Raw genomic sequence first — 25,745 nt, 5'->3', positions numbered from 1 at the left:
GTGGAGGGATGGGTAATAACAGGAAGGAAAAAGGAGAGTAAAGGTATGGAGAGTAAAGGCTGTCACTATAGAGACAGCTCAGGGGATCTTCTCAAAGGGAAGACGACTAACACTAACCACTTTGACCATGAGGGTGCAGCCGCATATTCCATTAGATAAAATGTGTGAAACATGAATGCAGGATATGATCATTTAAAGATTTTTAAAGATTTTTGTCTATTCTAAGGCACAAATCGGGTTTTATGCTAGTAATTTAACGTCCAACCTTTTGCAACTAAAAAATTGTATTGGAGTTTGCTTGTACACGTTGCTCTAGAGCTGCCTCAAAAGAAAAATTCCGAGAGCTCATGGTGAAGAACTGTTTATTTTCGTCGGATACATAAAGAATAAGAAAATAAAATGAATCTGAAATGTTAGCGAAAGTATAGCTTTAAGAGGCAATTTCTAAGTTATTCTGGTGCTAAAATTAATAAAATAAACAGTTATCATTTCCGTATTAATTCTATTTTTGATATCAATAATTTTCAACCCTCATGATGAAACTCAAATTATTAATCATAACATTAATTTTTTTAATTGTTTTGATTTCACTAATGTCAGAAGTCATATCCTAGCCAATAAGATCCCAGCTCATTCTCCTATATCCCTACTAAAACCATTTCTGGCGCGAAAATCTTTGACCTCTAGGAGTCTTGAAGAACAAACCTTTGAAGAAGGTTATTTCTTGGTATTTTTGCCGATTTTACTCCAATGAAAAGTTGAAAACTCACCTTTTGGGTATTTTAGTTTGTGGATACTAAATGCCATACTGCAATAGTGCAGGATTATAAGTGGTGTAGTTAAATCCCAACTTTTTCAAGGTTCTTTGTTTAAGTGTCAAGTTTTGTGTTCCCGAGAAAAGGCCAATTCCATTGGTAAGTCCTAATATTTTCATTTGGCATCTTGGTTTATGATAATCTACATTTTACACATGTAATTTTATATGAGTAGACTCACGCATACCGTTAAGTTTAACCATCAATGCTTATATCTACTTACTCTATTGGCGATTCCTCAATCTGGGTATTCTTCCACTTTCAGGCTTTTTTTTTATCCCCAGGTATGGTCTTTATCCACTCCAATAACGTCCACAACATCTACATTGACATTCACTGTTAAACCGATCCACCCAGGTCCCCCATCGCAATCATGCAGCCCTTTTGGAGCCAGGTGTGACGTATAGTGAACCATGCAGTCAGTAAAACAACCTAACCAGTAAACCAAAGTCCTATCAACATTCATTAGCTTTACTGTAGTATATTAGACTAAATACTAATCTCAAAATTACATTGTTATCACTCTCGTTATTAGATTTTACCACCACACCGTTGTTTTGAATAGTTTCATAATAACTAGGTGCATATTAGTTATTTTATTGAAATAGACCGTATAGATCTTGTAAACTGGATAAATAGGCCTATTTCGAAAGTACTCACGCGAACTTTTAGCCCCAAACAACATAATATAAGATTTTAGTCTTGATATAGACACTATATTTAGGAAGGGCAACATAACTTGTTTTTAAAATAATAAGTTTGATTATTAACTTTTCTTTTAATATAGATTCACTTAAAACTGCCTGTTCTTCCTTGTGAGATTTTCTTTCAGGTTTATAGGTATAGTGCTTTTAGTAATTTCTTGTTTTCTTGGTCATCGGGATTTTCTTATCCATCTGGGATAAAACAGGTGGCGCTTATATTTTATTGAACTTTTGTTGAATCCACGCCACTCTACCGAAGAACAAGTGTATAACATGACGCTCCGCCTTACGACAAACAATTTTTTTCAACTATTTTTAATTTCAATAACCCAAAACTCTTAAAAATGTCTATATTGCACTGCACAAAATGTCTATATTTTATAGCTTCAATATTTTAAGGAAAATTGAAATTTATATTAATGCTACTTTTAATAAGAAATCATGCAAAGTTTACCAAGAAATGATTAATCAGGCTTGAAAATATGCCACCAGTGATGCAGAATAATTATTTAAATTATAGAAAATTGGGTAGGCTTTCCTTCTCGGAAATGCGACACAGCTGACGTAAAATATAAGCGGGTTTAAATACTGGAATAATGAATTACCTAATACAGGTCCAGGGTATTTCGTTTATCCGAATTTCTGCTCTTGTTTAAAATACTAAATCGCGAGAGCATGGAAAATTCTACAAATATTTTTTTAAATAATAAAATATATATATTAAAAGTATTTATAAATTCTTAAAAGGCTCTTAATTATCCCTCTCCTTCTTATCTTTTCAATTCGTTTATATAAGAATTTGAAATTTGGTACACATCATTAATAACCTAAATACTATTTTTCAGTCCTTAGCTCATCTTGCAAAACTTCAAAATGGCGCCATTTTGAAAAATTGAATTAAATAGAAAGGGGCTATGTGTCATGCGATACATCGTTTGAAAGGTACTAACCATAGCAAAATGGGAACCCTTTCAAAATCTTATTCTTCGCATTTTTATTTTCATTTAAAATAATTAAACTTTAGGTAACATAGACCTATTTCACCACAAAAAATGTTAAAAATATGCATCATTAACTTCAAGATAATAAAATATTATATTGGAAAACTCTTCAAGAACATTCTGGAAAATCGCAACATTAATATTGCGACATGCATTAATTATTCTTTGACGTAGATCGAAGATAGATCTCTTTTTCCAGATGTTATAATTTAAGGTGAAAAGGTTTGCTTACAAACGTTTTTTTAGTAAAGAACGTTTGAATAATTTAACTACTTTAATTTATTTAATTAACTTTTAGAGAATCATGGATTTCAGTATATAAGACCGATGAGATGGATAATGTAGTTTAAATGTGTAGTGGTATCTTAGCTACATATATCAATCACTTAAACAAAATTTTATATGGAAAAATTAAGAAAAAACATTGGCTTTCTCAAGGCCTACGTATCTCGAGTCATAATCTAAAATGATTATATAAACATTTCATTCAGGTAAACAATAATTTCTTTCCCATTATTATAAATTATAATGTCGTTAAGCAACTCAAAATTTATAGAGGTGACTCAAATTTCCCTATTTAAGAATGCATTCGCAACCATTTCTAATAGTTAAAGGTTCAAACAATAATTATTTTCGACAATTTATGTCAACGCTTAATCCCGTTAGTAGGAAGACAAATTAAATCAGCTTACATTAATATTGAAATTCGGGCAGCAGTTAAGGCATGTAAGCCCAGATAATGACCTATATGAATAGACATGACAAACGCCCATAATAATCAAGCTTATAATATATCTTGCAATTTTCATCTCAATTTATATCTTGATTACTTAAATTATGTTAAAACAATTATATATATGTTTTCAGAGGAGATGGCGTAGTGCATATAGTAGGTGTGTGTTTTCTGCTTATTTTACTCCAATTTTAATGTTTACCTCACAAAAATCTAATGCTTCATATGTGGATCTGTATTATTAATGGTCATCAGTGTGTTTTTCATATATATGGGAGCTGGCGAATAAATAGAAACACAGGTACGGGGGAAAAAAAACTTGTTGCCAAAATTGACTCATGAATCTTTTAATACTACCGATTAAAAGTTCAGGGAATATTGAAACTCAAACAGCAGTCAAAGTTTTAAAAACTAAAAACTACAGGCACCAGTATGATGGACCCAATCTCGCCGAAAAACCATAATCAACTTATTCGAGAGAATCCTGTCCAATACTGTCGAAAAGCTTAACGGCTTAATTTTTTCCATGGCATCAAAGTTATCAGTTATATATGTTATCACTTCTCTATTTTATCAGCTTACTTCGGGTAGAAGCGGACAAATACAGCTATGAGATAAGAAGTACCTATAACCAACTGGTAAGAAACCCAGTAAAAACGAATTTCTCCAGATAGGAACAGACTGTAAAGGTGTAATAATAAGGACGCCAGCATTAAGTTCTAGTCAACAACAAGGTTAAAGAAGCCCTGAATATAAGTGAATACAAACTACGAACTACAAAATCCCACACCAACAGTAGAGAAAAGAACTTGCAGAGCCACTAAAAATTATTTTGCTATCTCTGACGCATTTTAGATTAAACTCACTCCATTCCATAGCAAGACACCATATTTCTACAGGCTTTCGAAAATTCACAAAGATGCCTTTGCTCCAGGGATTGTCTAACATCGGAACTTGCCAAATTCATGTTAAACATTATCCAGTCACTATTAGGAAACACGAAATCCCTTAAAAATCTCTTGTCAAAATACTCCGGCAAAAATCATTCAAACCTTGTATATAGGAGGCTATAATTACATAGGCACAACTACAACATGCAACAATAATGTTGATTTCTACAGGAATATAGAAAACATTTTTAAAGGACAATAACAAGGAAAGAACCACATCAACTAAAGGATCCTTCAGGATTGCTAGAAAATTCAATATTAAGACTGCCTTCACTTTACACACGAAGACAACTATTCGGAGGTTTAGTATAAAAGGCCAAGCCAGAATGCCTCCTTTACACCAAGAACTGCATATACCAAATCCATTGTGAATGTGGAGTCATAGAAAATGGATCTGAACAGCAGAACTTTTCAGATCAGGAATAGCAGAATACACTTGGTCCAATGGCCATAGTTAGACAGAAGCAAAGATTTTTTGCAAGAAACAACATTAAAAAAAACATATTCCTAGAAGCAGCTTACAACACGCAAAACCAAGGAATCTATAGACAGCCCAGTATTGATAGTCACAATATCTGGGAATCCCTATTTTCAGAAGACTGCAGGATCTATTGCTCTTCACACATGGCATCAGATATCACACTCCTATACACATACCGCTAGTAGATAAGCCTGCAGAAAAGCTGCTGTTAGTTTGCTCCGCGGTTGAAGATCTTCCCAAACGTTAACGAAATTTCCAACCAAAACCAACCGAATTTGAAAGGCAATGGAAGTTCGGAAATTAGACTTACAACTTCGATATAATCATGTTAACTGAGAGCTGGTTAAGTTAAAACACTAATTCGGAAGTTTTTGCTTAAAATTCTGTATCAAATATACTTTCTCTATACAGATCGTGTTATCGTGAGCTACGTATTACCCAAAATAATGGCAACACCGCTTGGTTGCGGCTTGCAGGCGGCGGAATTTTTCGTTTTTATTTTTTGAACCGGGAGTCAGCAGACCTCACTTTGCTGTGTTACTGCACGTTGCATTAATAATTTTTTAGCGTTATTATCGTGTTTTTTTCACTATGGCTGTTTATACCCCTTCCGAAAGAGTTCATTGTTTGTTTGTTGACCGATTGTTTAAGTTCTGGCAATTGCCAAAATAATGGAAAAAATTTAGTCAACCATCCAATTTTAAAATATCTCCACCAACGACGTTACCTACCGTCAGTATGATTTTCGAAAACAGAGATCTACGTCCGATATTTTGATTCAATAAAATCTAGATTAAAGATGTGACGAAACAAAATTACTTATTTACAAATTTTGTTTATTGTATTATATATTTATTTATTTTGTTAATATTGTTCTACTATGAAGGTAAAAATATTGGTAGTTTGTATTGTAAACATTAAAGTCGCATTTAATCTTCACTACGCACGTAAATGCATTTAATCATGACTAAATTCTGACTTCCTTTTTACCTGAAACAAATAGCCTTATTAAATAATAAGAAGATCTCTTCCAGTCTCATCTAGTCTAACTATTTCAGATGATATGTCGTTGGAATAAATTATATTAATGTAATTTTTACTTTTTCAGGTTTACATTACGGTAAAGCTGATCAGTACGAATACAGATTAATGAAATATCTTATGGCTGATTACGAGCCTGCAGTTCGACCTGCTGAGAATTCTTCCCTACCTCTCACTGTTTCTTTTGGAGTCTCTTTACATCACATTATCGATGTGGTAAGTTGCCTAGTTGTCTAAATGTTTTCTGTTTTGATCACATTTTTTATGCTTATACAACCCTTATTATATGTTTTCACAATGAGATCTATTTCTTTAAAATTAGCATATTTATATTAAAATTAGCACCGCAAATATATTTTAATCATATAAAAATTATTTTTAACTTAAGCATGAGCAAAATAGTATGACATCACGAGTTTCGTTACTTTATAATTATTATTTAATAATGAAATTCGAATACTTTTATATTTTATTTAAAATTTTATTTTGAATAAAGAATTTTATATTTATTATAAACAACAGGCCGATAATGATACCTGCGTCTGGAGGGCAGAAATGAGACGGGAAATAAATATGGCTGATTTAAGCTATTTTTTTTATTTTTTATCGTCAGGTTTTTTTATTTTTTTAAATACTTGGAGAAAAAACTTTACCGATATACACAATAATGTTTTATACTAAATAAGGTGTACTTATTCTACATATCAGTGCCATATGTTTAAAGACAATAAAAGGTTAAAGAATTAATTTTTTATGTAATATTTATTTGGAGGGATCAGCACACCATGTACTCTTATTATATTTATAAATATTTGTAATTATTTAAAAATAACAAATATTCCACAGTCGTTTATATTTTGACTAAATATTTTTTCATAGACGTCTCGGTGTGAAATCTACACTTGTATGCATTAATAAATACAGAAAAATTACAAATTATGTCAATAAAACATTAAAACCTAAAAAATCCAACATAGAAGATTAATAGATAATAGATAGAGTCAAGATATATGTTTTTAAATGAAAGTAAATACAGGAGTTTAAGTTCATGCCTCCTCTTGTTTTTAATCTTATATTATTTATTAAAATTATTAATTTTACTTTTAATATGGGTATAAGAGTGTATGAACAAACTATTGTAATATACAAGATGCGGACTCTAACTGGAATAAATTCGCTAGCATTTTTGAAAAAAATATTTGCGAAAAACGCAAAAACACGTCTAGTAAGACTTTTTGCGATCTTTAAAACGCGTTTTTGCGACTTTACACACTTCCAAGGGCTTATAAAGTTTCACTTTTTTCAAACTCACACTAGTGCGTAAAAAATAATTTAACGTTTATATTTTACGCACTACTCCCAGTTTACCACATTTTTGAGAAAACCTCATGTGAAAAACTGAAGCGGTGTTATGTCAGAGGATCTCGTAGGCTCTCATCTCACTCAAATTGTTTATCCACTTGTTGGGAATGTGGCTATTTAAAAATTCTACGATAATACCACTACTATATACAACAATTTTTTCAGGGTGAGTATTGTTTGAGTAATGTTTCATAAGTGCTTACGTCACATCAGTTTGTAAGAAGTTCAAATGTCTCCCTGAATGCAAGTTATCCTGAATGTATCCTAAATGTATGTAACACGGCTTGGGACGGCCGTGTCTCGGATGTGAATAAAGTACTGTAATCATATGAGGTAGTCTTAACATGACCGCACCGTGCACGAGTGCTAACTACGTACCGCGTCCACTCCTAACTAAAATAGTCAGCTTAGAATAGCGGGCACAGGGCGGGCTCGGTAGACATAATAGAAAAATTGATTGAGGAAGTAAAGAAGTTAGAGACTATCCCTCATTATATGATATAAAAAAATATTCGCATTATATGAGTAGAAATACCTCCGTATTTCTATATTTCTATATTTAAGGATAGGGTTTGGAAGAAGATTTCTAAGGAGTTAAGGGTAAAAGGTAGGATCAGATTTATACCGATACTTTTCGATACCTATCGATCTTACTATTATAAAGATATGAAAAAATTAATTATTAAAATTTGTATTACAAACTTGAGGTAAGTAAACAAAATGTAAATAACACTAATAAAAGAAACAAATATGGAACGTATTCTCTATTATTTAATTTAAATTGCTAAGACAGCTCTTGGCCGACAACTCTGTCCTTTGCAGAAATCCGGAAATTTTTTAGATGTTCTATGAAATTTGATGAAATTCGACACGGCCGCGCTACGGTACGCTCTCAAAAATATGTAGTTTGGTGCCGAGACACAGCCGAGCTGCGCTGCGTGCTCGGTGTCGGATCGGCGCGGATATTATGGGGCTCGACCTTAAAGCGGACAGCGGATGGGAGAGGATAGCGAAGCCACAGCCGACTTTACTCAAGCCGCGAAATAACAGTTGGTAACGTCGCACCACGTGGGAGATTCGGATCCATTTTGGTGGATCCGTTTATGCTTTGAAAGCGCGGCCATGATGGACGTTTAATTTTGATTTTGCTTTATTTACAAATGAGAATATTTTATTTATGTGATTGATTTATTGTTTCAAATATGTATAGGCGCCGTTAATCATTATATAAATGCATTATTAGACTTTTTTCCCTATAGTCTAGTTTTTTAGTTATATAAATTTTATAAATTAATAAATTAACAACTTTCTCAGTCGGTGCTAAAGAAGTGAGAGACAATGTTTAAATAATTAGTGGTGTCGTTAGTTTTATTTGAGTCAGAATTTGATGACACATCAGCTAGAAGAAATATACTGTAAGTACGTCTTGGTGGGTAGATTAAAATAATCTCAAAGCAATTCATATGCGCAAGGGGATATAATATATAACATAAAAGACATTACTATAGTTGACGGACAATAACGTTTTTGCTTTAAAATAAGTAAAGTTATTTGGTCTATGAAAAGTATTACTCGATTACAAATGTCACTATCTTTTTCATCATCTAAGGTGTGTGAATCAGAACTTTCCAATAAATTTAACGCCTGTTTTAAAAAATCTGAATTTAGGTTAATGAAGTCATATCTTTATTTTATTTATTTAGCAAAAAAAGCTACATTCAATAAACATAATGAAAAATAAAGTAAAAGTATAAGTTGGCCATAATTCTACCAGGACACTTGGTTTGTCCATAGAACTGGAAGTCATGAAACTTCTCTAGAGATGAAGAGTATGGTTTATTAGGCTCACAATAATCAGAAGACTTATACCTAGTTAAAAGATTTTCGAGTTGAGACCACCTACTTAATTTCAATTCGAAAGGTAAAATCCATTTTAGATCATTTTGGGACAACTCATTGTTTTTTAAAAAGACTTTAACATGTAGGTCGCTATCTATTGATATCTGATTAATAATATTTATACAAGCATTGTTCAAATTTAAAGTATAGAAATATAGTTTTGTATCCCCAACAATTTTTACATTCCACAGGTCAGATATTAGAATTTTTTGAGAATAATTACTATAAGATCTTGAAAATTTGTTATGAAATCAAGTTGCTCAAAGGCTTCATTGGCAAGTTCATTACGTTTTTGATGTTCAGTATTTCTTTCGTCTGAACTTTCTCTAGGAAGAAGCACTGTTCTTGTATTTAACAAGAACAGTGCAGGTAAATTTGGAAAAATTTAAGGCACTGCTGAGCAAACTAATCTTGCTTTAACTCTAATCTTAGTGAGTGTGCCATTAGGTAAAAGATAATCATATTCACGGATAATATCATTCTGGTCAAAATGCTTGGCACAAACCACAGAATATTGAGTAGGAGCCCAATTATCTCTAGGTATGGGTTTTAGCCATTTAATTTTAAGTTGTTCATCTTTGGGGAAGCCCAAAATAGAAATACTTGCCTTCTCTGCTCTTAAACTACTTTTGTAATTAGATTTACATCCGGGAACACAGCAGGGACTTGGCATGTTCCAAAGGCAAACAAAATTTTCCATTCATTTCTATATATAAATAAAGCTAATAGATTTACCTATACTTACTAATACTATGGGTATTCCTTACCAGATTTCCTCAAAATATGTTTATAAATAAAACAAAACCTACATTTTTTGATGTGAATAAAGCATTAACCTTGTCTCTTAGGCATAAATTTCTAGTTTTAGTGGAACACCAGATTTTCACAAAAAATCCCAAATCACACAAATAAGAGCACAACACAAAAATCTTAAAAGTGATATAAAGTAAGTAAAATAAACTTGAAAATCGATAAATAGCACAATGACCCACTTAAGAAGCCGGCCGGCTCCTCCTGTTTCTGTTTACAAAGAAGGTAATGGTATCTTTATAACCATTTATCACTATTTTTATAGTATATAACACATCGACACTGACTGGGAGCTTTTACTAAGACTTAGTAAGTTCTTAATAATAACTACATTCACTTTCGTTTCTGAAATTTCACTTAAAAACTCAAATTTAAAAAAAGAATTCAAACGATCCTCTTGTCCCATGAGAACTGAAATAAAAACGGATCTAAAAGCCATGTTGCCGATGTTATCATTTCGCGGCTTGAGTAAAGTCGGCTGTGGCGGAGCGTTCAATTTCCTTAAATTAAGTATGGCCACACATACGGCGGAGCGCATGACGGAAAGACGCGTACTTGCTAGCTAGTAGCGGAGCGTTCAAATCTGTTTGATATTTTCGCGCGTATTAGCTTATTTCGTATTGAGTTTTAAAGAAGTACGCGTGAAAAATAGATTCTGAAACTTTAATTTTGATGTTAAATATACGTTATAAGCAAGAGATATTTTTTCGTAAAAACAACATCACCGTCATCTGAGTTCTATGCGGCTTATGTAAATTGCGGATTAAAATAAGTTTCCAAACCAGCGACATGTGTAGCCAGTCTTCGAAGTACTCTCCATCTTCCTTTCCGCCACCTTCCCTGCTTCCAGCTTTATGTGTGGTCGCCCACTAAGTGCTGTGCAGAAAACTGACCTCTCGATTATCAAACGACCCGCCAACACTGTCTGTCGCTTCTGTTTGTTCGCCTCTTTTGTGTTTTTTGTAACAATTTAAACGAAAGAAGTAGGAAGCTATGCAACATTCAATCGGATTCGCTCACTCGTTAACCAAATCTCGCAATAACGATTGACCGTTGCTGAAGAGACTATCCGACTTCTATCGTCTATTTCGTTTCTTTGACCTCGTGTCAATTCAAGACACATGTTTTGGTCGCAACTTAATTATAGAGGGAATTTTGGCGTTAATTAATGTTAACTTTGTATTTATATGTATATATACAGGGTATCCCAGAAAAAGCGGAAAATCTCTTGGATTTAGATTTCCTATAGGCCCTTCGGACGAAGATACGGCCCCTTAAAGACGCTGCTGGAAATTGATTTTTCTTGAATAACTGTTGAAGTATTTGGTATAATTTAATAAAAATTTTACGGACACTAGTACAACACTACTCTTAAAACGTTCTTAAAAAAGTACATGTTTTTAAAAATGGACTGTGATTCTTAGAAATGCACCTTAATGAAACTGTTTAAAAAATGTAACCTATGTTTTTATTGAAACGAAAAAACAACCTGAAAAAAGAATGTAATAAATAAAGAACCTAATAATTGGAAATAATTGTACTACTGTACTCGCCAAAACACCCCTGGATTATTTCTTATCAGATCACAATGAATTTTGATTCTCTGTAAAAGTTCCTCCTGAGTATTGACAAAAGTTGAATACACCAATTTTGAGGTGACCCCCATAGGTAAAAATCCAATGGCGTTAGTTCGAGAGACTGAGGAGGCCAAGTAATGTATCCTCCCGTACTTATCCAACGGTTTAGAAAAACATTATTCAGGTGGTCCCTTACAGCAAGGCTGAAATGAGGTGAGCCTCCATCATGCATTAAATTCTTGTTTCGGCGGATTGCGAAGTGGCAAATGCCTCTATTAAATCCAGAAGATTGTTGTTAAGGAACTCCAAATAAAGTTCTCTATTCAATTGTGGCGGTAATACGAAGGACCGAATCAAAAAATTGCCAATGATTCTTGCCCAAATATTAATTAATAACAACAGCGGTATGAGAATTTTCATCAGCCAATACATGCAAGTTATGTAAATTCATAATACCATTTTTGATAAAACATTTTTGGTTGAATTCTGTAAGAAGTTTAAAGTTTGTAAAAGTTTACAGAATTCTTCTAATTTGAGGAAAGTAAATTTCCCCTTGCTATATTTTCAATTACCTTCTACCGACTGGTCGCGTATACATGAGCTTTCAGATGTTGATCAGACTTGCGAACATTTTTATAATATTTTACACTATATATTTGAAGAAACTGTTTAGTATAAAATGAAAAAGTTGTTTACCTTAGTTTATTTGTTCAGTCCTAGACGACTGGTGTCAGTAGATATCATCTATATGAGTTTTCAAAAAGCATTTCATGAGGTTGATTTATTAATAAGTTCATGTAAGTTAGAGTAATTATAAAGTAATTATAACTATAATTATATAGTAAAGTAATTATACTTAAATAAAATTAATAAACATTCTAAATGAATGGTATGATAATAATAGATTTAACCTAAATATTTTAAAATGTTTTCTCATTTAAAATTCTAGAAAAATAGTTATAAGTCATCAGTATGAAATAAATTTAAAGAAACTTGACAGACTTATAATAGTTAAAGATTTGGGCGCTAACTTTAATGAATCATTTAATTTTCATGTTAATATTTAAAAAATTACACTTTCGGTTTTATTTTAAGAAACAGTAGAGCATTTCAAAATTAAAAATATTTAAAAATTTTATCGACTTCGTTTTTTAGAGTTAGAATATGCTGTAATTGGTATCTTATGTATAAAGTTTATGAAATTTGTTAAATATACAGCATTCAAACGCTGTAAATATCCGCAAGCGGTCTTATTGGAGAGATTTGGTGTGTGTTATTTGGAGACACTAGATTCTCACCATTTTAAGACATATTCTATTTCTATTTAAGAATGTTCACATTCTTAAATAATAAAAAAAAGCATGTCACAAGACTATAAGTTCTTGTAGCATAATATTTTCTGGTGTAGATTAATTTTTCTCATAAAATTAGCTTTGACATGAAAACGAATACAAAACTAATTGTCGTGTAATCTCGCAGTCTCGTTTTAAAGCTTAAAGAGGCCCTAGACGGTCAATCGTTTGAGAAAAAGATTGAATCAATCGATTGAGTCAATCATTAGCGGTCGCTTCAATCATCCATGAATTTTTTGATTAAAGTGCATTCCCAAAAGAGGTTTCGTTTTAAACGGTACTGTTCCCAATGTTTTCCTATTTTTGTGTTAAAATTTTTAGTGGTAAAATTTCAAATATAGTGTGTTGAAACGATGGTCTCAAGTGCAGATTTAGGCTTCCTTGCTTTGACTTTAGCTGCCGTCAAGTCAAAAAAACAGAAAAAGAAGAGGACGCGAAGGTGGTCAAAACAGTGGTATAAATTAAGAAATCGCTTCACTCATGAACATTTACTCAATGTTTGGTGTAAAACAGAACCTGAAGACTACAAAAACTTCCTCAGGATGGACCAAGAAACTTCTGATTTTTTATTAGAATTAGTGAGGCCTAAAATAGAAAAAAAAAGACACTAATATGCGTGAAGCGATTCCTGAAACTCAGAGACTTTCCATCACATTGAGGTACCTAGCTGCTGGTATGGATTTGGAAGACTTGAAGTTCATGTGCGCCATTGCTCCTCAGACTCTGGAACTTATAATAATGAAAGCTCAGCAATTATCGAGGGATTAAAGGATAATATTCAGGTAAGTTTTCAAAGTAAGTTTTTATTACACATTTAACATATTTGCATATAAAAATAAAAAAGGAAACATAAAAATAAATTAAAGTGTCTAATTCACATTGACAAAAATGTTGAAAACAAGTCCGCCGCACTTTCTTCTTGCAAATTTTCTGCACTGGGTTGTGGTAAATGCATTACAGAAGGGGCAGAGCCTCGGGAAGAACTGTCATTGGCTTCAGGTGAAGAGTGTATTGATTGCTGTGACGGAGATGGAGAGCACATTGGTTGTTGTGTCGAAGATGGAGAGCACATTGGTTGTTGTGATGGAGATGGAGAGTACATTGGTTGTTGTGACGGAGATGGATACCACATTGTTTATTGTAACGGAGGTGCATATGGTGCGGTGAGACAGCGCTGCCAACTATAACCTGACTGTGATGACGCTGGAGGTTGAGAGGGTGACCAACGTGGGTACGTTCCAAAACGCAATCCGTCCCTTGCTAAGCTACCCATTTCTGCTTCAAAAAGCACATCATTTATAATTTTTTCGGCGAACCGCTTTTGGTCTGGAAGTAACTTTTTTAGTTTTATAGCCCAACCCTTAGCTAGTATGTCCTCTTCTAGCTCAGGTCTTCTAAAATACTCTAAAGCCAGTTCCACTAGGTGCTCAGTTGGATCTGGCTGACCTTTTTTTTTTCTTTGAAAAAGGCTGTGGATTTCGGGTAGGAATGATGGAAGCTAGTGCAGTTTCATTAGTACGAGTAGAAGCAGTACTTGAAGCAGGAAATGGCTGCGAGTCTTCAGGCAACAGTGACTGCAACAAAAAACAAATATATTAGTTAAAACAAAACTACGGAATAATAGTAAAGATGTTATGTGGTCCTATGAGTATTTGATATATGTTTTTCTTTTTTTCAGATTCCAAAAACTAAAGAGGGATGGACGCAGGTTGCACAGGAAGTTGAAGAAAAATGGAACTTTCATAACTGTGTAGGAAGTGTTGATGGGAAACACATATTAATCCAAAAACCCTCCAATTCGGGGTCTTACTATTATAACTATAAAGGTTCGCTTAGTATTGTGCTTATGGCGATTGTAAATGCAAATTATCATTTCATGATGATCGATGTCGGAGCAAATGGCCGAGTGTTGAAGAATACGTTATTTTAGCGCAGGTTGTCTGAGAATCGGCTGAATATGCCAGATTCTCGACAGTTACCAGGTACTAATAAAAAATTTCCGTATGTGTTCGTTGGTGATGAGGCTTTCCAACTGCTTCCTAATTTTATGAAGCCCTATAATAGAGCTGTTTTAACAGATGAGAAAAGGATCTTCAATTACAGATCATCCCGAGCACGCAGGATACTCGAAAATGTGTTTGGAATACTTACAAAGAGATTCAAGGTATTCCAAAATAACATTAAATTTCAACCACATAAAGCTAGAAAAATTGTTATGGCATGTTGCCATTTGCACTATTACTTGTGCTTAAGAAATAAAAGAACTATTTGCAACCACATGACGTTGATAATGCAAATTCTTTTACCGGTAGTGTGGAACCTGCTTCATGGACACAAGGAACTCAACTATTGCTACAACTTCAAAGAACCAAAGGTAACTCAACAGTTGAAGCCAAGAAAATAAGGGATAACTTTTGCGAATTTTTCAATACCTCTGGGTCAATCCCATGGCAACAAAATTGTTTGAATAATTGAAATAATTTAATTAAACTTATCAACCTGATATATGATAAAAAAACTATGTGTTAAAAAAAAACTCTTACCTCTGAAGTTTCTGTTGATGCAATTTCAATTTGATCTTTTATAAATAAAGGTCGTTGTAATACCAGAGCGATAGTTCAGGAACATCATCCGCTGACGCCCCAGACCCTTTTTTTGCTTCAATCGCCTTGTATTCCCTGTTAAAATTAGTTCTCAAAGTATTAATTTTTTTTTTTAATTTTTGAACAGTGAAGTCCGGTTTTAACGCTTTTAAAACACCCACAATTTTTTCAAACGCCGCGCTTTTTTATTTCTATTAAAGTAGTCCTTGCTTTTCACTTTCCACAGCTCTGGGGAATCTCGATATAAATCTATTAACAAGCTTATAAACTCACGTTCCGATTTTGTTTTGTTGTTGTCGGCCTGCGAAGAGTCATCCATGATTGCTTCTGAGCGTCTAACTGTTGGAAAAGTTGATCAAAACGCTCCTAAACGGTCAAGCGTCCTCTTTAATAATTTTCGTCAATCAAACTTTTCATCAATGACTATCAATGATTGACTCAATTGACAAACGGGTTTCTAGACGATCAATCATGCTTCTTAATTCAATCAATTGGCGCAATCGTTTGATCAAAATGATTGACCGTTTAGGGCCTACTTTAGATTGCAAAAAAGTTTATTAAAGTAATATTTTTGCTACTTGTTCTAAAATGCACATGCATATTTTTTGATGAATATTAAATCGTTCTATTTGCATGTTTTTTCAGGATGAAAAAAACCAAATTATTACCACTAATGGTTGGATAACGCAAATCTGGATAGATCATCACTTAAAATGGAATTCTTCAGAATATGGTGGAATTACTGTTATCAGAATTCCATTTCATAGAGTGTGGCGCCCAGATCTTATTCTTTATAACAAGTAAGCTAAATTAAAATAGACTTTTTTTAATATAGAAATCTCTTGTTGAAAAAATAAACACCTTAATTTTATGGCATTTTTAAACCATATCTCACTGCCAAAATAATAAAACCAATAAAATATAACGCATGTTTTACGATACTCGAATCATACATTTTTTATTAGTACTGCAGAATAGAACACTATGCGACAAACTTCATTCCCGTGAACTTTTAAATAATACAAAATGCTAATTTTTTTTTAAATATTTTATTTTATGCCGGTCCAAAACAAATAAAAAATATCAGAATTGTACTTTAAAGGGTTTTTTTTTAAATTATTTTTTATAGCAAAGCTATTCAGACTTTTTTAAAATGCAGGCTGGACTACTAATAGGGAAACTACAGCCAAACAAATTTTAAGATTTTGGTAACATACAATAAATTAAAAAGGTGTAATTTCAAGTGAAATAATGTTGTCATATATTCAGTTTTGATCATCTAAACACCTAAATGTCACTTTTCCAATGGTAATAAATAATAAACGGGGACCTTTTTCATACAATATTGCAGAGACATTAAAAAAAATGTAAAATAAAAATTTAGTGTCAAAAACATAAAAGTTTTTTAAATTTACGTATTTTGTTTAAATTCACATAATTTTCGTTATATTTTCATTACATAATAAAAATCTCATAATATTATTATTAAAAGTATTTATAACTAGACAATTTCATTTAACTAATCAATTTCATAATTTTAGTGCTGATCCTCAGTATCTGTCATCAGTAATAAATACGAATGTAATAGTTTCAAGTAATGGAGAAGTGGTGTGGTTGACTCATGGAATATATCGATCTTCATGTGAAATGAACGTCGAGTATTTTCCCTTTGATGTGCAGAGCTGTCGTATGAAATGGAGCTCGTGGACCTATGATGGATTCCAAGTAAATAAAATTGAACCCCAAATACTTTTTACAGTTAAATAGCTTAATAGTATTTATCGATGTTTGTTTTTGCTTGCCAACTCTGACACAAAACTTCGCAGAATATTTTTTTTAAACACATCACAATAATTTATTGAAACACATATGAACGCATATCGAAGTGTACTTCAAGTCTAAGATGCAGGACATTTAAGTTACCAAAAGCTGGATGCCCAATTCCCGAGGCATCTTCGCTAAGGCCAATAAGACATATTTTCTGTTGATGACCTTGGAAAAGGTCATTAATAGACACATCAGAGATGTAGCGCTGAAGAAGTGCCCGCACAATGTACCTATCAGGACGCGCCAATACGCCTATCAGGCAGGCAAATCAACAGACTCAGCTCTCAACAATCTTGTAACGAGCACCATATTAACTAGCCGAAACAAAAGGAAGTGGCATTGGTATTGGTGGGTTATGTTCAACAATGGACTGCCATGATCAGTCTATGAATCGACAGCAGCAAGAGGATTCAGCTCTCTTAGCTGCAACTGAATCAAAGCCGTACTATATAATAAAAAAAATAACGACCACTTTACAGGGCGAACGTCTGGGCCGCGCGAAGTTGCCTGTAAGGAGGGGTACTATCTAGGGGTAATATCTGGGGGGATATAGCTTACACAGATGACCTGGTGATCCTGTTAAAACGAAAAAATAAAAAAGCAATTTTAACAGTTTTACAAGAATTGCTAAACATCATTTTAAAATGGTACGAGAGAGAGGAAATGTCTATCAATTCGCATAAAATGCTAAGTGCCATTCACCAGAAAAAGGAATATGGGCGAATTGAAATTGCCAATCCTGAGAGGTGAACTATCCAATTTTCATTCATTCATATCAACGGAGGCGAAGTATCTTTGAGTAAAATTACCAGTATCTTTGAGTAGGATTACCAGGGCACAACTATGCGAAGGCTTTCATACCGGACGCAACAAGAAACGTAGCAGATGCCATAATGGAGCTTAACAGTAAGTACCTAAAAGCCCTAATCGGAATACATACCGACCACTGTACACTGCGTTACCACATAAATGGGATTGGTTTGGCGGAAATCGCCGAATGCAGAATATGCATGGATCGTATGACTCGCATAGTAGTAAATTAGATAGGTGGCGGATTTCATTTAGTGATGACTAACGCATTTTACTTTTTAAGCAGTTGAAAGAGAATTTTGTAAAAATGTTCATTACTATAGAACTATACTATAGAACTTAAAAATCCTTATATTCAATTGACTCGGTATGAAATCTGTTTTATAATCAAAAATCTGTTTTATATTGAAAATCAAATCCTCATCAAAGATCCGTTTTATGTTGAAAATATACCCTATGCGTATTTCGGAAAACTCATACAATTTATAAACTAGAAACCCCATTTAAATCAGCAATTACAAACCTTTAATACCGCGTATATTGTTGAAAATAACGAGTCAATGCAAAATGAAAGGATTAACCCGAAAAGGTTTTCAATCGGATTTTGCTGTGGGTAATTTCGGTCCATGGATAACAAGTCCTGCAAAACGAATTAGAGTGGATCTAATTCGGTTCTTTGCTTCTTTTTGAGAGGCTTCACTCAAAAATTAAACTATTTTATAGGAACGATTTTTTTAATCTTAAATAAGAAAGCTTTGCTAAAAAATTAGCAGCAAATATTAAAAAACGTTAAAGTTAAATACATTTCTAATAATATACGATCTCTTTTTTATTAGAAAACACTAAATAAAAAAATAACTTTTACAAGTTAGTTAAAAAATTATCATGTTATTTTATATCATGTTATTTTATTAAAGAGACCATAATTTTGCTCAGAATTTATACGTCTCGTCTCAGCTTAAATCTCCTTAATTCAATCATTCATTTTAAATAAGACTTTTACTTAGATTCAATAAGAATTCTCGGTTATAACTCGGTTGTGTATTATTAGCCTCTCCAAGCGAGGGGTGGTTAAAACCAAAAGTAAATACCGCTTCATATAAGCGACATTTGGTATTTACCGAGAGACGTCAAATGACGTCATCGGCTTAACCGCCAATAACCCTGCTTAGGAGGAAAGTTATAGCGGTTGACAGCTGACAAATAAAAAAAATCGAAAACGGATTGTATAGAAAAACAAAAACTACAGTTCATACACACGGAGATAATAGAATGGATCGGTCCTCAAAATATATATATATATTTGTCAAAATATACAAAAATGTATAAGGCCCAATATTTTTTAAGAATTGTAAAACCACAAGTGTTCACAATACAGGGCCACAGAATAAACATGTAAACAAATAAAATAACGGATTGACCGCAATATTAAAACATCCCATCCAAGCGATAGCCTTAACCGTGATGTCATTTGACATTTTTGACAGTAACCGTTGGTTCTTACCAGACTAACGCTTGGAAATGCTGTATGTTCAACTAAAGGTTCTTTAAGATTCAGAATACAGGCCGATTGCGCGTAGTTTTTTTATCAGATGAGTAATGCAATTAGCTTCTTTATAAAAAGCTTCTTGTAAATAAAACGTTCTTTCAATTTTGGGGAAAACGTAAATTTTTTATATTGGAGACTGTTCTTGTAGTGAGATATACAAAGTGCTACAACATTTGGTGCAAACATGTTAAAAGCGCATTGTTGAAGTCAAAATAAGACTTTTTTCCCCTTAAACATGTGCCGAACTGCCATGTTGAAGATTTTTGTTTGTATGAATGTTTCTATTTTTGAAGATTTATAGTTCATTTTATAATGTATAATAACTCACGAAGGTTTTAATCATAAAACACTTAATAATTATCAAAAACTTTAATATTATAATACGTGAATAAAATAGCCACATCGAGTCAAGAGCCGACTTGTTTACCCCCCAAAACCGCAACGACTGCATGCCATCGTTTTTACTTGACCAGGCACGGTTCCACGATGATTCACCTACGTTCTCGGGTCGTTTTTCGGGTGGTGTGATGATAAATTCCCAGATCTTCGACCAGCCGATATATTCGTGATGCTACACTCGGCCGTGCTACCATCTTTTCCGTCCCGGAAAACTTTTCCCATAGTTACCTGTAAAAACAAATACATACATATTATCAAACAAATTACACTTTGGAGACAGGAACGTTGGAGTCAACGTAGATGCTAGCTAGACATCCCACTAACATCACAAATTTCCTCAGTCTCCTTTATTTATCTATATCATTTGTCATTAACTAAAACATTTTCCTCAGCTTTCGTGTCTGAGTCACTACTACTACTGCTTTCACAAGTAGCCGTAAAAAGCTTCATACGGTCGACCGAACTAATACCTCTGTATTTCTTTTTTGAACGTTTTGACCCTGGCAGGTCTTCTACTACGTATCTGTCATTTTCAAGTACCTCTTTTACTATAAAGGGACCCTGATACTTGGGCACTAACTTTTGCACTTTTACCGTCATTTGCAAGATTTGCCCGTCGTAGGACTACTAAATCCCCTACTAGGTACTTGTGACACTTCTTTCGTTTTTTATCAAAATAAGCCTTTTGCCTATCCTGATCGTCCTGGATTCGTTTTCCAGCTTCTTCTCTAGTTTTATGGATATCGTTATCCACTTTTTCGTAAGATACAGCCCCACTTAGAAATGAATCGTGCATTCCCCTAGGCTTGTACCCAAATAGCAACTCGTAGGGACTTTTCCCTGTCGCTTTATTAGTCGAAGAGTTCATACTAAACGTAATAAAACTAATTGTGTTATTCCACTTCCTCTCATCTTCATGAGAAGCTGCTATTGATGACAATATTGTCCGGTTGTAACGTTCTATTTGGCCATTTGCACGTGGTGTTGCTGTGGCATTTAAAATGACCTGTATACCAAGATTTTTGGTAAATTCTTTAAAAGTCTCACTCGTAAAACATGAGCCTCTGTCACATATTATTCGCCTAGGTACGCCAAATGTCTGGAAAATATATTCCAAAAAAGTTTTAACTGGTCCAGCCTTTGTGTTTTCCACCGGCTTTACAAATAAAAATTTTGTAAAAGTATCTATTGTCATTATCAAATAAGCATTTCCTTTTGTACTTGTTACAAAAGGTCCTAAATGATCCAGGTGTAAGGTATCCATTGGAATCGTTGCCTTTGGGATTGGATGTAAGTGACCCTCCTTCTTTCCACTGGGTACCTTATTGTATGCACAAGCTAAACAAGCTGAGTTATATCGACTAACATACTTCCTCATCCTAGGAAACCAATACTTATTTGCTATATTTTCTAGAGTCCTCTCAAGTGCAAAGTGACCCATATTATCATGATGGAACATGGTTACAACTCGTCGAGCTGTTTTAGGTACATACCATCTTAGTCGATTTTCCATATTTTTATATAATCTGCCATCCTTAAGCTTAAAATCTTTGTGTATCTGTCGTTCTTCATGATCTTTTGGTTTGGACGAGAGAACTTCAATTAAATATTTACAACGTTCATCTTTTATTTGAGTTGCCAAAACCCAATCATCATTTGTTATGTCTACCTGAAAGATATCAATAGTTTCCTGTGTTTCCTTGGGTTCTTCCACAGGGTTACGACTCAGTGCGTCTACGTGAGCCATTTTCGTCCCTGGTCGGTACTCAATAGTAAAATTATACTCTTGCGTAATGAGCCACCATCTACCAATTCTAGGGATAAGGTCACGTTTCGTCATGGCCGTCCTTATAGCGTTACAATCGGTGACTATTTTAAAGTGTAGTCCCAGCAAGTAAACTCGAAACCTCTGCAAAGAATTCACAACAGCCAAAGTTTCTAGCTCGAACGAATGGTATCTTTGTTCTTCTTTGATAGTTTGTCGGCTATAATACATTACAGGTCTTAGCCTATTGCCGGCTTGTTGCTGCATTAGTATACCGCCGAGACCAAGCTTTGAAGCGTCAGTATGAAGCTCTGTATTTAGGCAAGAATTATAGATTGCTAAAACGGGTCTCTCAATTAGTTTTTGTTTAAGTTTAATAAAGGCGTTACTCTGTGCTACTCTCCATTCAAAACTAACATCCTTTTTCGTTAAGGAAGTCAACGGGCGTACAACTTGAGCAAAGTCTTTTACGTATTTTCTAAAATAGCTGCATAGCCCAACGAATTGACGAATTTGGTGGAAATTTTTAGGAATAGGAAAATTATCAACGGCCTTGATTTTCATAGTGCCCGGTCGAATACCACTGGCACTTATCTCGTGACCAAGATAATCTATATGATGTAAAAAAAACTGGCATTTTGACAGGCGTAAAGTAACTCCTGCATCCCTAAAAGTTTCAAGTACATCAGCGAGGGCTATTAATCCAGATTCAAAACTAGGGGATGGCACAAGTATGTCATCCATGTATGCCAGACCTGTTGAAAATCTCATTGCACCTAAAATCTGGTTAATGGTTCTTTGAAACATTGCGGGTGCGTTGACTAAGCCAAACGGCATTCGGACATATTCATACTGACCGTCCGGCGTAACGAATGCTGTTTTCTGTATTGAGTCCTCCGCTATTTTTATCTGGTGATATCCACTAGCCATATCAAGCGTAGTAAAATACCTACAGCCTTTAAGTGCTTCGAGATGATCATCCACTCAAGGGAAAACAATCTTTTATCGTTTTTGCATTTAGGGCACGGTAGTCTACACACATTCGTGTTTCACCATTTTTCTTTTTCACAAGGATTATGGGACTAGAGTAAGGTGATTGAGAATCTCGAATAATATTGGCTGACAGCAAATCTTTAACCATATCACGTACCTTTTCTCTTTCGTGAAGCGATAGACGATAAGGTCGGTAAGTTACTGGCTTATCATCGGTTAAATGAATAGACATTTGTAGTTCCTAAAACTTTTGATGTTCCTCCACCATAGGCTTTTAAGTATGCTTCGCTTTCGGACCATTTTAAACCAATATTACGAGCGTCGGACTCTCGTATAAGAACAACCTCGCATTCAGAGTCTACAAATCCATGTAAGTCATGACCGTTGATAGAACAAGTGACGTAATAACCACCGTTCTCAGAATCGTCATGTATGTTACAAAATAAAGTTTTATGGGGCATAGATTTCTTTTTGAAACATTTTCCTGCTGTATGTCCCAATTTTTTGCAGACTGTGCACTCGGTACGGGGCTTAGAACATTCGGTCTGGAAATGGCCATATTGCTGGTAATTATAACATTTTCCCCTTTTGGCAGTACGTTCTGGCCGTTCGACTCTTTTTTGATTATCTGGACGTTGTTCTAATTTTTTGTAAATATCTTGTCGATGATGTTCCCTTGTAACGGTTAGAGCAGCTAAATAGTCTTTATAAAGTGCCTCTGGCGTTAAATATCTGCCCACTTTTGCACCTGACTGGATAGCTGTGTCTTGGATTCCATCGATCAGCATAGCTACAGCATTTTTTCCTGATATTTCGCATTGGCGAAGTAACTGCATTTTTCCAAAGTAGTATTCAGTCCAACTCTCATCAGGTAACCTTATGCGGCGAACTAGTTTTCTTATAGCCATAGGAAAATCATGATAGTCTGGAAATGCTTCAATCAGTAGTTGCTTCCATTCACTCCAAGTATGTTTATAATCATCAAGACTATTATAACAAGTTCTGGCTAGCCCTGATAATCTCGACTGCATATGATAGATCGTCGTTTTCTCGTCCCACCTATTGATCTGTGACAGCTGATCAATTTTGTCTAGCCACTTACTACAGTTCTCACCATGATTTCCAGGCGAAAATTTTGGGATACAGTCGGGCTTAATAGATAAGCGTACAGCGCCCCTATTGTCATTTTGTAATAACAGGTCTACCAATTCTTCCAGCTGTTTAATTCGTTTGTTCGATTCAGTTTCGTTTGCACCATAAACATCAGAGCGTGGACTCTCTGTGATGTTAGCTTCAGGAATGGTTTGTATGTTGTCCCAATTTGCCTGATTTAGTGACCTCCTGACCGTATCACGTCTGTGTCTAACGTCTACATCACGTACGTGTGTCAAACGATCACTATTTTGCGATTGAATATTACGCCTTTCGTTGTGGGACAAACTTTCTTCAAATGGCCTATTTGTATTATGTACTTGAACAAAAACTTTTTCTATAGGACGCTGCGAGCGGTTATCTACTACTTTACTAGGTACTGACACTGAGGAGAGTGTTTGATTACCACTATCTTTCGTAGAAATTGATTTGGAGGTATTTAAGTTATGTTCCGGAGTACTTACAGTTGTTTTTCTATGAGTTTTTCTTTGTTTATGTTTTCTTTTGTATCGTCCTGCACAATCACTACTAGATGAAGTACTAGAGCTGCTACTCGTAGAACTAGTAGAGCTACTAGGACGGCTACGCTTTTTACCCATGTTTTGTTATAAAGACAAAACAATTAAAAAAAAAAAGTTTCTTAGCTGCACGTACGAGTGCACGTAGCGTTATCCAACAACAACAACTAACAACAGCGAACAACAGCTTACACAACCGAACTAGGCCAAAATATTATTAACTCCAAAAAAATAACAGTAAACTTAAACACAATAAAACAATACATATAGTCACAAAATTACACGAAAACTGCTTCGGATAGAGCGTTTTAATCCCTCCGCTGCACTATAATAACTCACGAAGGTTTTAATCATAAAACACTTAATAATTATCAAAAACTTTAATATTATAATTTGTTTACCCCCCAAAACCGCAACGACTGCATGCCATCGTTTTTACTTGAGCAGGCACGGTTCCACGATGATTCACCTACGTTCTCGGGTCGTTTTTCGGGTGGTGTGATGATAAATTCCCAGATCTTCGACCAGCCGATATATTCGTGATGCTACAAATGTATTAAGTAAAACGTTTACACTGCGTACTTCTGTCGATAGCGTTTCAGAAAAAGTGGCTCGGTGCTCTTTTTTCCACTATTGACAAGTCTCCCAAAGTTTCGGTGGAGGGTAGATGCTACCCACCTTAAAAATCCTATGGTTTGAAACATCAGCCAGCGTTCCTCAGAAACATTACATTATAGAAGAATGCACAGCTTTACTACAACACGTTTTAAAGTGGAAGTAGAAGTTTCAATAGTACGAGAGTTCTAACTACTCCGTCAAAACCAAAACGAGTTTATTGAACCACACCCATCTGCCATTTTAGTGGTAGCCAGATTGAAGTTTTGTTTGCACTTTATCCTCTGTTGTAATTTGGAAATATATTTCTTTAACCAGCGTGCCTAGAAGTGTTGTATCATTTTTTGAAGGGTCTTGAATTTCGTGAACCTGTTTTTGGATATTGTTATGTCAGGAATACTGGTTAATTATTCTACAATGAAAAAGTACGAGGAAGTCAGAGGTTGTGGCTCTGAAGGATCGAAACGAAGAGGAGAAATAGAATTTAAGCATGCTTTTATCTGAGAAAGTATAGTTGAGTACTCTTCAAAATCTTCTTTAACTCAGTTCTCTTCACCATTATTTTGTTGCATTTTTAATAGTCTAAAAATTTCATTTTGTGCCCCAATAGAACAGATGCCGTTATCAGAAAATATATTTGAACACTTCCGCCTTCTTGCAAAGAATCTATGTAGGTAAGCTAAGAACGCACTGGTAGCTAAATAACTGACCAGTTCAAGAGTTGATACAAAGAGGCACACCCATTTCTTTACCGTTTTGTACTTTCTAGTAAGCCCATTCTTGGCAAGA

The 25,745-nt window shown here is 34.3% G+C and overlaps 1 protein-coding gene across 1 annotated transcript in view; it reads left to right on the top strand.

The window, feature by feature from the left end:
* LOC126738551 (neuronal acetylcholine receptor subunit alpha-10-like) overlaps positions 1 to 25,745 on the top strand; it is a 101,945-nt gene that overhangs the window by 34,419 nt on the left and 41,781 nt on the right. Inside the window, exons 2-4 of the mRNA XM_050443928.1 lie at positions 5,793 to 5,941; positions 15,974 to 16,128; positions 16,870 to 17,053. Of these exons, the coding sequence (XP_050299885.1) occupies positions 5,793 to 5,941; positions 15,974 to 16,128; positions 16,870 to 17,053 (488 nt within the window). The remainder of the gene's footprint in view (positions 1 to 5,792; positions 5,942 to 15,973; positions 16,129 to 16,869; positions 17,054 to 25,745) is intronic.

Source organism: Anthonomus grandis, chromosome 7 (assembly GCF_022605725.1).
Source record: "Anthonomus grandis grandis chromosome 7, icAntGran1.3, whole genome shotgun sequence".
Classification (NCBI taxonomy): domain Eukaryota; kingdom Metazoa; phylum Arthropoda; class Insecta; order Coleoptera; family Curculionidae; genus Anthonomus; species Anthonomus grandis.
This window is presented reverse-complemented; position numbering and strand designations above follow the sequence as displayed.